The sequence below is a fragment of the Rhineura floridana genome, chromosome 6, assembly GCF_030035675.1.
Source record: "Rhineura floridana isolate rRhiFlo1 chromosome 6, rRhiFlo1.hap2, whole genome shotgun sequence".
Classification (NCBI taxonomy): Eukaryota; Metazoa; Chordata; class Lepidosauria; order Squamata; family Rhineuridae; genus Rhineura; species Rhineura floridana.
The window spans coordinates 152,046,256-152,059,397 of NC_084485.1; the positions used below are offsets into that span (position 1 = coordinate 152,046,256).

General features: G+C 43.4%; 1 protein-coding gene across 1 annotated transcript in view; it reads left to right on the forward strand.

The window, feature by feature from the left end:
• Nucleotides 1–13,142, forward strand: part of TNN (tenascin N) — a 73,815-nt gene that overhangs the window by 32,791 nt on the left and 27,882 nt on the right. The window contains 2 exon segments of the mRNA XM_061630665.1: nt 5,396–5,659; nt 7,333–7,596. Coding sequence (XP_061486649.1) covers nt 5,396–5,659; nt 7,333–7,596 — 528 coding nt within the window.

The window sequence follows — 13,142 nt, forward strand, 5'->3', positions numbered from 1 at the left end:
TGGAACATGGAATATACGGACATTACTGGACAATACAGATAGTGAATGTCCTGAACGCAGGACTGCCATCATCATGAGGGAGTTGAGACGTTTTAATATTGACATAGCAGCACTCCAAGAAACTCAAAGAGCAGGAGAAGGACAGTTGAAGGAAGAAAAAGGAGGTTATACCTTCTTCTGGAAAGGACTTCCTGAACAAGAACAACAAATACATGGAGTAGGCTTTGCTATTAAAAACGATCTTGTGAAGCTCTTGTCAGAAGTTCCTACTGGCAATGAACAACTCTCAACTCTCTGATTAAAACTCGCCCAAAACCAGCAGGCAACTATTCTAAGTGCTTATGCACCAACATTAGATGCTGATGAAGACATCAAGGAAAATTTTTTATACCCAGCTGGACACCACCTTATCAGAGATACTTAAGGAGGATAAAATTATCCTCCTGGGCAATTTCAATACAAGAGTTGGGTGTGATTTTGATTTATGGCCAGAAACCATTGGGAAAGAAGGAGTTGGCAATAGCAACCTGAATGGCATGCTACTTCTGACTAAATGTGCACAGCATAATCTTGTTACTAAGAACACACTCTTTCACCAGAAAGATAAATTTAAAACATCATGGAAGCACCCTCAGCCGAAGCACTGGCATCTCCTGGATTACATAATTGTCCGTGCCAGAGATCGTCATGATGTACTCCTCACTAGGGCCATGACGAGCGCCGATGACTGCTGGACAGATCACAGATTAATTCGATCCACTATAGCCATTAATATTGTTCCTCAACGTAGGCTCCAAGGAAGAAAACCAAGGCGTAAAATGAACATCCGCGCCCTTCAAGATCCTATTAAGTGAGCCTGCTTTCAAACAACTCTCAAGAAACATCTACCGACGGAACTCCCTGAAAACGTCGAGGAACACTGGATTAAACTGAAGACTTCCATTATTGCAGCATGTGAACAAACTATTGGATACCAAACTAAGAAACATCAGGACTGGTTTGATGAGAATGATAGTGAGATTGAACATATCATCTACAAGAAAAGGAAAGCCTTCCAGAGATGGCAAAAAGACATTAACTGTGCTGCTAAGAAAAAAATCTATGCCAGTGCGAAGGCTGAGGTCCAAAGAAGAACTAGAGAACTTAAGAACGCCTGGTGGATAAAGAAAGCTCAAGAAATCCAGCATTTTGCAGATGCTCATGATGCACACGGCTTTTTTAATGCCACAAAGGCCATCTATGGACCAACAAATTATGGTACAAATCCCTTACGTTCAATAGATGGTACCAAACTTCTAAAGGACAAAGAGTCTATTGCACTGCATTGGAAAGAGTATTACCGCGACCTCCTTAATCATAACTCTTATGTGGCTGGTGAGGTCTTCTCACAAATCCCACAACAAATTAGAGATGAACTTGCAGTATCCCCTAATTTGGATGAAGTCAGTAAAACCATTAATCAAATGAAGAATAACAAAGCTAGTGGTCCTGCTGAAGTCTTTAAAGAAGGTGGGCCTGAACTTACACAACAATTTCATAAGCTCATCGAAAAAATCTGGATGAGGGAGGAGATCCCGGAAGACTTTAGGGATGCCATAATTATCACCCTTTTCAAGAAGGGTGATAGAACAGATTGTGGGAACTACCGAGGCACCTCTCTTCTAGCTACCGCAGGTAAAATCCTTGCAAGGATCCTCACAAATCTCCTCCTACCTATCTCAGAAGACATCCTCCCTGAATCCCAGAATGGTTTCCGCCCTTCCAGGGGTACAGTGGACATGATCTTCACTGCACAACAGCTTCAAGAAAAATGCAGGGAGCAAAACCGACCTCTGTATATGGCATTTATTGATCTGACTAAGGCCTTTGATACTGTAAATCAAACTGCTGTCTGGACCATCCTTCTGAAAATTGGATGCCCTGATAAATTTGTGAATATTTTGCGACTCCTCCATGACAGCATGACGGTGACAATTTTGGATAACAATGGCTCTCAAAGTGATCCATTCAAAGTGGGATCAGGCGTCAAACAGGGATGCATCATTGCTCCGACCTTATTTGCTATTTTCATTGCCATGATTCTACACCTTGTTGAGGGGAAACTTCCCAGTGGCGTGGAAATCACATATCGAACATATGGAAAGCTTTTTAATCTCAGTAGGCTGAAAGCAAAAAGTAAGGTAATTACAACCTCCAAGAGGTTTTCTGTATCTTTACAAATTGTGCAGGGGGAAGGGAGAATTCCACCTTGTGGTTTTTCCCATTACAGTGTTGCAAGAACACCTGCACTTGGCTGACTTTCTCTTCTCCTAAAGATACAGGATCAGTCTCAGGTCCTGAACCTGGCAACCCTAGCCTGGACAAGTGCCTGTTTGAAACTCTTTGCATTTGACATTGGGAGGAGGATTTCACAAAAGGGCTTCCAGGGAATATCTTCCTCACAAGAAAGGAAGGGCAGGAAAGAAATCTGGAAGCATCCGCTCTTTAGGATCCTGGTTGCTTGCTGCTGCAATTTCTGCCTGCCCCTCGCTCACTCTGAAGCCGTGGCTTTTGGCTTTTGGCTCAAGTCTCTCTCCGCTGGTAAGAGAGGAGAGGTGGAGAGGGAGGCAAAAGCCACCTCAAGCTTTGCGCAACACACACACACACATCGTCATCTCTCACCTCTGCAGCCAGTTCTTCATGTCCATTTTTCTGCTGCCTCCTTGCCCTCTGGCTCTTTTCTCCCTCCACTCCTGTCCATCTTTAAACAATTTATTTATTTTATTTAGTTTAATTTATATACCGCCCTAAGCCCGAAGGCTCTCTGGGCGGTGTACAAAAAGATAAAAACAAGCATAATATATAAATACAATAAATACAGTAAATCAAGAAACAAAACAAACAAACAATAAAAGAACCAAACAGCGTCTAAAATACAGAAATGCTGTTAAAATACACTTTAAAATGCCTGGGAGTATAAAAAGGTTTTCACCTGGTGCCGAAAAGATAGTAGCATCGGAGCCAGGCGCACCTCATCGGGAAGACTGTTCCACAGTTCGGGGGCCACCACTGAAAAGGCCCTGGTTCTAGTCATCACCCTCCGAGCTTCTCGATGGGATGGTACTCGGAGGAGGGCCTTAGATGTTGAGCGCAGTGTAGGTTCATATTGGGAGAGGCGTTCCACCAGGTATTGCGGTCCCATGCCGTGTAGGGCTTTATAGGTCAAAACCAGCACTTTGAATCTAGGCAGGAAACAAATAGGAAGCCAGTGCAGACAGGGCAGAACAGGCATTATATGAGCGGACCTTCTGGTCTGCGTCAACAATCTGGCCGCTGCATTCTGGACTAGCTGTAGTTTCCGAACAGTCTTCAAGGGCAGCCCGACGTAGAGCGCGTTGCAGTAGTCCAATCTAGAAGTTACCAGAGCATGAACAACTGAAGTGAGGTCGTCACTGTCCAGATAGGGACGTAGCTGGGCTACCAATCGAAGATGGTAAAAAGCATTCCGTGCCACTGAGGCCACCTGGGCCTCAAGAGACAAGGAAGGATCGAAAAGAACTCCCAAGCTACGAACCTGTTCCTTCAAGGGGAGTGTAACCCCATCAAGAACAGGATGAACATCCACCATCTGAGCAGAGAAGGCACTCACCAACAGCGTCTCAGTCTTGTCTGGATTGAGCTTCAGTCAATTCAATTGTTTTCTCCACCCTGTCTTGCTCACCACCTCCTCCCTCATCACCTCCTAAGTACCCATAGAACACAAGGGAAGAGTGACTCTGCACAGAAGCCCAATTTGAAGCACATGATTTTTATCCACAAATCAGAGCAGCAGAAGACTTCCCCTGCTCCCCTTCAAGTAACACCCCAAAGTAACTCTGGAAATGTTACAGTTACAGCTCAAAAGTAATGAAGTTACTACCCGTTCTATTACCAGCAAAATGTAATGAATTACCCACTCGTTACTCAAAAAAGTAATAAATTACAAGTAACTAGTTATTTGTAACTAATTACTTCCATGCTCTGTCCTATAATGTACTATATTGAAGTACAGTTAGAATATTCACACAATTTAATGCTCCTCCATATTTTTTTTAAAAAAGCCCCAAACCCTTGCACATAGAAAACTAGCATGTTAGGGAGAAAGGATGTAGCCTAGCCTTCTCCTGGACATGGTCATTTTTGATATGTAGGGAACTTTCCCCCTATAAAGCAGCATTCATACAGTCAATCCCCCATCTTTAGTGTGTAGTAGTATGTCTTGGGAATAGTTCTACTATGCAGAAGTTTGCCTATGCCAGGCTGGCCTTACTTCAGAATACCAAAGCTCCATTGATTTCAACAGAACAGTAAGTGAAATAATGTCATCAAGTGTTCCTTAATGGAGAAACCATTAGCCAAGAGGCTTGCCATCAAGATAACAGAATAGATCCTGCTGCTTCTCCTCAGTCCCCCAGGCTGCAGGGCCAAAAGATGTTGCCATCTGCTAGTAATACTAACTACAGTGTTAGCAACCCCATGGTTACTCCTGGGTTTTCTATTTCTTTTTGTGTAAGTAGCATGGACCCTTATACTATAGCTGACAACTGTCTGCTCTCTTCCTTCCTTCCTTCTTTAAGAGTATTAACTACCTAAGTGTCATCTCGTTTTGTATTTGTCGTCTCATTTTCTGATCTGGAAAGCCCTTAAAATCTGAGAGGTTGTCTACAAGTGTCTGGACACACTTCATGAAGATGGTGTAGTGGCTAGAAGGTTTGGCTTAGACTGGGGAAGTCTGGGTTTAAGGTTCCTTTCACTGGGTGACCGTGAGCAATTCATCCTTTCTGAACTTAACTTACTTCACAGGGCTGTGGTGACCATAACATAAGATTATCTTAGGAACACTTATCCTAATCAACTTGTAGAAAGGATGAAATACAAATGTGATGGATAGAGTACATTTTAGTATGGTACATTTTGATGTCTGAAGCAATGGGAGTTGGTGCAGCACAGAAACTTGGAGCTGGTTTTGACTAAAGAGATCTTACCCTGTTGATCATAATGTAGACAGATGCTGGTATAAGTATTGAAATTAAATGCAGAAGAAGGTTCTACTATGAAATAAGATGAAGCAACCATTTTGGGTAGTAAATTTGGATTGCTATTAAATTATTGACAGAGTAGGAGACAGACAGAACTGACCATTGGGGCATGACCCATTGGCAAGTTCTCCTGCATAAGCCCCAGGTAGTGCTGTTGCATGGCTACCATTAATTTTTAATGGTCAGACTGTGTTCCATGTTAATTGGTGGGAGTAGAGAGTACCACTTGGATTTTATGCCCTCAGGAACCAAAATGCCTTGAAGAAATGGCTCCCAGAGGTTTATAGAAATCTTGTCAGGATCACTGTCAAAACCAAACCTCCTTATTCCCTTCACAGAAATCGATGGCCCAACTGATCTGGTAACCAACCAAGTAACAGAAAACACAGCTACCATTTCTTGGAATGGGGCCCAGGCTCCAATAGAGAGATATGTGGTGAGCTACACCTCAGTTGATGGCGACACCAAAGAGATGCCTGTGGGGAAAGACAAGAGAACCGCCACCCTGATGGGTTTGAAACCAGGCATGGAGTATACTATCCACATCTGGGCCATGAAGGGAACCCAGCAGAGCAGGAAGGCTAGCACAAAAGCAGAGACAGGTAACCCACAGATGTTATATTATGAAATGTGCTATATTCCTTTCTGCCTATATATTGTTTATTATTTTCATACAGTATGCAGCCCTTTTCAGATATCCTAAAACTAGAATCCATTTATGAAAGAAGATCAGAACTGACTGACTGACTGAATGAATCTTTATTTTTATCCCGCCCTTTTCCCAAAACTGGAACTCAGGGCAGCTTACAAATAAAAACTACACATAGGTAAAAAAACATACAAAATATACAATTAGAATTAAACTATTTGCGACATTAAAACCATGAAACATACACTTAAGATACTAAGACAATTTAAAACATTAAGAATAGGACCATCGAACACTACAACAGACCTTATGAGGCCCTATCTTAAACATCTTCTAGTCCAAAAGCCTGTCGGAATAAAAAAGTATTTGCCTGCTGACGGAAGGATAGCAAGGAAGGGGCCATTCGTGCTTCCCTAGGAAGAGAGTTCCAGAACCTGGGGACAGCCACCGAGAAGGCCCTATCTCGCGTCCCCACCAATCGCACTTGCGAAGGTGTTGGGACTGAGAGAAGGGCCTCTCCTGAGGATCTCAACGCCCGGGCAGGCTCATATGGGGAGATATGGTCTGACAAATAGCCTGGACTTAGACCGTATAGAGCTTTATAGGTCAAAACCAGCACTTTGAATTGTGACCAGAAACAAACTGGCCTCCAGTGGAGCTGTCGTAACAAGGGAGTTGTATGGTCCCTGTAACCAGAACTGTAATGGCAAATGTGGTAAGTTGCAGGTCATTGACTGAAAGATGCATAACATCTTCTGTTGAGCACTTTTCACATTGTGAAGGCAAGCTTGCTGCATGTTCTGAACCTAGATCCAGATAGGTGCCTAATGGAGATTCATAACCAGGCTCAGACCAATAGAGGGAACTACAGCCAGACCAGTAAAGAATTTCTTGACTGCCATAGGCCAGAAAGGGTAATGTGATCCACATAAAAGCTTCCAGTTCAGCTGTGCTAACTAGTCTGAGTTATAAGGAGAGTGCTCCTGCCTTTTCCTTAACAGGCTCTGGGTCTGACAAACATTCTGTTAAGTAAATTATCTGTATTGTCAATGCTAATTCCATCTTCTGGGGTAAAGGTGTCCCCGCACATATAGTGCAAGTCGTTTCCGACACTTAGGGTGATGTCTTGCGACGTTTACTAGGCAGACCGTATATATGGGGTGGGTTTGCCAGTTCCGTCCCCGGCCTTTCTTTACCCCCCAGCATATGCCAGGTACTCATTTTACCGACCACGGATGGATGGAAGGCTGAGTGGACCTCGACCCCTTTTACCGGAGATTTGACTTCCTCCTTCCGTTGGAATCGAACTCCAGCCGTGAGCAGAGCTTTGGCTGCGTTACCGCTGCTTACCACTCTGCGCCACGGAGGATCCTTGTCTTCCCAGATCCCCCCTTAATTAATTCAAATCCTCAGGCATCAAGATGCAAGCATGCATAACATTTCACTTCTGAGATATAGTTGTTAAAAACTGCTGGAAAACCTACCCATTGTTGTGGTGCTTGTCTACAGTAACATCTTGTGGGTTAATGTTATAAAACAATTTACAATAAAAGAACTGGAAGTCTCAAGAAGATTATAACTGATACTGAAAGAAAACAATAGTAACACCTACAGTTTGGTTCACAGAGATAGATGGCCCTACAAACCTGAAAACAAACCAAGCAACAGAGAGCACAGCCACCGTCTCTTGGAATAAGGCCTCAGCTCCCATTGAACAATACATACTTGGCTATACCTCTGCTGATGGAGAAAGTAAAGAGATTGCAGTTGGGAAGGATAAGACCAGCACCACCTTGACTGGACTGAAGCCAGGCATGGAGTATATCATCTACATCTGGGCTCTGAAGGGAAGCCAGCAGAGCAAGAGGACAAGCACAAAGTCAATGACAGGTAACTTGAGTGGGCAATGGGAAGAGATGACAGGATTCTTGACTGCCCTTGGGAAAGATTGTACATGTAACCACACGTAACAGTTACTTAGAATATGAGCCACTGAGTACTTGCTGTGACCAAAGCACCATGTATGTATTTGCAGTGCTTTTTTGTGTAAAAAATGAGATGCCAGTACTGTACTCATTTCTTGATGAAGGTGCCATAGGCACCAGGACAAAATGGCTGGCACGGGGAAGTATGGCTTAACACAATATTAGAAAGTGTACACTCATTCCTGCTTCTCCTGTTAGCTCCTGACAACTTCATGTTTACTGTGGGAGGTCACCTATGTCCTGTTGTCCTGATGATACCGTTGTCTAACAAGAATTATTTCCCAGTTCCAGGAAAAATATACAAAGTGGTTGTTCCCCTCCTTTCTTCATGTACATTCACTCATTCACTCACTGCCACACATACAGACCACAGACACATGTGCATCTCTCTCTCTCACACAAACATCACATATACAAAGACACAAATACATGTTTTCCTCCTTCCCTGCCCAAGTGCATCTCTCTCTCTCTCTCTCTCTCTCTCTCTCTTTCTTTCTCTCTCTCTCTCTCTCTCACACACACACACACAAGCACGCACGCACGCACTTCTCCCTTTTTCCTTTCATGCAAACACAGAGACCTCACATCAGGGGCGTCACTAGGGCGGTGCGGCAGGTGCGGGCCGCACCAGGTGACACCTCCAGACGGGGGTGACACCCAGAGCCGCCCCCCCCAGGCACCACCTAGGCACCGAGAGCCTTCGCGTGCCGTGATGGCTGCCTTCCTCGGCTGTTAGAAGGTGGAAGCGGCGGCAGCGCGCTCCCGGCCCCTCTTGTTTGGCCGCGTGCGCTATACGCACACGATCGCTCACAGTCTCAGGGAGAAGGCGCTGCGGGCCGCACCGGGTGACACCACATCCCTTCGTCCCTCTTTCAGACCACACAAATATACATCTCTCCCCCTCTCTGACATATATGGGGGGGTAGAGAGAGAGAACAATAAGGGTTGGAGGAGAAATTTGATTTAGTTCACATTTAAAGGTAAATTTATCAAATTCACGCTTTCCAAAACAATATTAGAAATAAAACACAGCCATCCTTCAAACTTTGCACTTATCTGAATTTTGCAATGCATTTGCCAACCATGCGGTGTTTACAAAAATGCATATATTGTGGGAAAGTGTGCACAAAATGAATACATTGGTGAAAATAACATGTAAAATGCATATATAAGGATAAACTGCTTGCAAAAATGTGTACAAAGATATATTTATTAGGAGAAATTCACACTAAAGTACTAAAACATTTTCATGAGGAGTTTTAAAAAGAAAATTCTCAAATTGCTGCAGAAATGTGGTGAACCTAATGCGACACTGAGAGAACCAAACGTGACAGATCTTTCCATCTCTAATCACAATACATTCCCTCCCTCACAGACCAAACATATAAGCCCCGCACTCTCTAACACACACCCAGATCGCACATCCCTCCCTTTCTTTCTTTCACATGCACAAACAGCCAAGGAATACATCACTCTCTGCAGAAATGTATTGTTCTGTGGTGCACCCACAAACACATGACATAGTGAATGGAACACACCCCGAAAATCAAAAAAGGCTTTTCTAAAGTCCCGTTGCAGCCAGAGGAAGCTATATGAGCCTTTCTTCCCTCCCCTTGCAAAAGGCAGCTGCATGGCAGCACAGAAGCAAACAAACAAATGGCAGCAGCCGGAGCAGGAGCAGCAGCAAAAAGAAAAAAGTGACAGTACTCTGGTACCATCACAAAAACGCACTGCATATTTGGTTTCCAAACATTATACAAAGTCTGTGTACAAATGAAAAGTGTACTTATTGTGCTTGGTTTGCTGCAGTCTCTGGTCACAAAGATTTCGATAGTCTTCATACAAAGAAAGCCAAAGCCAGTCCCATTAGTATAAGCAGCACTGCTATAGCAGTAGCTATTGTATAGGGCTGAAATGGGTACCCACTGGATATGCCTGGTGGTGTCTCTGGAGAACTTCTTGGTGGATTGCACTTAAAGTTTCCATTGCTGGAATTTACAATTTTATTTTTTTTTGGTCACAGGCACCAAAATGTCTTGATGCAAATAAATGTTGCTTCCATACTAGACATTTTACCTGGAAGCATTTATAACAGAGATTCCAGATGACACTGCTCTCAAGCCATTCCATTCCATTTATTTTCCATGCCATCCTCCCGTAGTTTTAAAAGACCTTGTACGAATTTTCTGACTTTGAATGTAATAAGAGCACCAGCTTGTCCAGTGTGGACTGGCAAAATGTTGTTGATGTGCCTCATAGCATTTGTTAGAGAGCTGGTGTTGACAGACCCAGGGCCTGCAGGAAGAGAACATCGCCACCCAGGGAAGGAGAGTCTGCTGCTGTTGCTGCTGCTGTGGGATCACCACCTCCACCACCCTTCCCTGTGGGACTTCTGCCTGACAGACCTGCATCCTGCAGGACCAGGCCCCAGGTACCCAGCCAGCTGGGACTGATTGCTACCACCTGTCCCTCTTTGGAGGAATACATAAGCCGGCTGGCTGGGGTGGCCTGGGTGTTTGTTTGTTGTGTGCTGCTTTTTTTTTTTGGTGGGATTAAGGAGGATTAATTTTATGATGTTTTAATTGGAAATTGGTTTTAAATTGTTTAGGACTGTGGTTTGTTTTTGTATATGTATATTATGTATAGCTTTTTGTTATTGTAAGTCGCCTAGAGTGTCCACTAACCTGGACAGATAGGCGACCAATAAATAAATTATTATTATTATTATTATTATTATTATTTGGTGAAAACCCACTCTTCTGTTTCTTTGCTTTGCATTTTGTGGCTGCCCTGGCATTACCATGTCCTGCAATGGGGACCCTGCAGAACCAGTTTGACTTTTTCCTTTCTTCCTTTTTTTGTTAAAAAACAGCTCATTTTAGTTAATTGCAAGTTAGCTAATGAAATGTTTTGTTTTTAACTAAACTGTAGTTGTGTAAATAAAAATAATTGGGTGTATTATGCACATGGTCGGATTACTCGGACTGTAAAAGGAAAAATAATTAAGGAGCTGATTTCCCTGGAGGGATGACTCAACTGATAGGAGGATTCCTCTAGTAAGGCTTAGCTGCTTCATAAAGCAATGCAGGACAAGGATGGAGTCCCAGCCACTCCATTTCTTTTCTATCTGGATTTAAGCCCCAAGGACAAGTGTGGCTGCATGGAGAGTAAGTTGTAACTAAGCACAATTTGTGATACTACATGGTCACAACCTCACAGGGCACATCTGCAAAGACATTAGCTACAGACTTCAAGTTTCCAGCTTTGTGGAGCTTGAGTCAACATGAGAGTGCCTTAGCTCTGGTCTAAACCAACAGGTTTTTAATACTAATAATACTAATAATACTAATAATACTAATAATACTAATAATATAGTGTTATATTAAGTGTCATGTGGATGCACAGTTTTCATCCATCTTACTTTATTTAATAAAATTGATATACCACTTGATTGTAAGAAAACCTCTAAGCAGTTTACAAGAAATCTTCCAGCTAGTTGCAGAAGATCAATACCTCAGCAGTACTGAAGGGGCCTAGTATGGAGAGAATCTGTAAGTTTGATCCACTGTTCAGATGCTTTCTGCATCAAATCCAGAGCTTGGAAAAGTTACTTTTTTGAACGACAACTCCCATCAGCCCAATCCAGTGGCCATGCTGGCTGGGGCTGATGGGAGCTGTAGTTCAAAAAAGTAACTTTTCCAAGCTCTGAATTCAGATCAGTGCAAATAGCCTTTGGTGTGCCATTTCAAATCCATACAGGAAAAAGAAGAAAAATATTGCATTCCATTGACCCATTCCCAACAACACTGACCCATTTCCCCCCATTCTTTTCAGCATTCCAGTATTTGGCAATATAGGTTAAGGAAAGTTATGTTTCTCCAAACAGAAATCCATGGGCTGCTAGTGCTTAAACAGCCAGTGACCAGCTGACTTGAGGGATGTGTCATACTGAGCATGTTGAAATATTGACTACATGTGCTCATACTTCCACTGGTTCATACACAGACAACACTTTTGATGTTGATTGTGTGAGCACTGCATGTGTTACCTTAGATACTGCGTTAATCCCATAATGGCTCATCCTCCTCCCTTGCGTGTTGTATTCAGGGTTGAAGATCCAAAAGCAGAAGACAAAGCATTATTTAAAGCAGAGATGCATGTCCGAGAGCAGTAAATGCTTCACTAGCCCCAGGAACTATGGCAAACGAAGCAGAGATCCAATGAGATTATAATCTGAAGTCACTTGTTCTTCTGCACAATAGCTATTTCCTCTCTCAGTAACAGAATTTGCTTCTATTTTGCCTAAAGACTCATTCGTATAGCTGGTAGGGACAATTGTAGGATCAGCACTAGATGACATGGCTAATATCTGTTGGCATAGGAGCTTCTTGGAGTGATGTTGGCAATAATACTTAAGAGCATTGAACTACATAAATCCTAAGGACATTATTTCAGTGATCTTTTCACAGCCCTATAAGGTAGGGCAGGATTATTATCACTTAATTATGTTTTTTGTAGGGCTGCTTCTGAAAAGTGTTTGTAATTTAGACCAGCTGTACTTTCCAGTGATCAGACTGTTAACTGGGCTTGTCTCTCTGGGCATTGTATAAGGATGCTCAGATAGCTACATTGGCTTCCTGTTGGTTTCTGGGCCCAATTCAAAGTGTGGATGCTCATTTGTAAAGCCCTAAACCACCCTTCCCAACATGGTGCCCTTGATGTTGTTGTTGTACTACAACCTCTGCCCATTGCTGATGTCTGGGGGTGGAAATTGGGAATCCAACAACATCTGGAGGGCCACAGGTAGGGGAAGGCTGCCCTACATCTTCTGGGATTGAGGACTGCCTTCCACTTGCCTTCTTGCAGAGCTCTCTATCAGAGGCTCTGCCCAGCTGTTTGCACTGTCATAGAAGATGCAGGGTGTAACTAGGCCATGGAATCCCTCCCCTGGAGACTTTTGGTTGCCCCCCCTTTTCTCCTTTAAAAACCTTTAAAAAACTAAAACAGCCACTGGGGGGGAGGAGGTATTGATTAGGATCAGAATGCATAGATAATGAGGTTTTTTAAGCCTTTCTCCCCAATCAGGATCCCAAGAAAAATGCCCCCCCAAGCTATTATTTGCATCATGAAAGAAGATCCCATTGGTATCCAGGAGCTTTCCTCCCAATGCAAACCGCAGCGGGGGGGGTGCAGTAGGGGAAATATTAGCTCCCCTGCCTTCTCCAGTCCCTGCTCCATGTTCTCAGCAGCTGCTATTTCCAGCTTTAAACACACAGACACACACACCACAGTACAACTGAGATTAAACCACGTGTTTAATTTCATGCATATTTTGGCCCTTGAGCAATTATGTCACACCAGGTAACTTCTGCTTTCAGTGATGCTTCTGATTGTGAATCAAATCACCCCATAAGGAAATGCAGACACCTGCTCTATGGCCATGCCCCAACA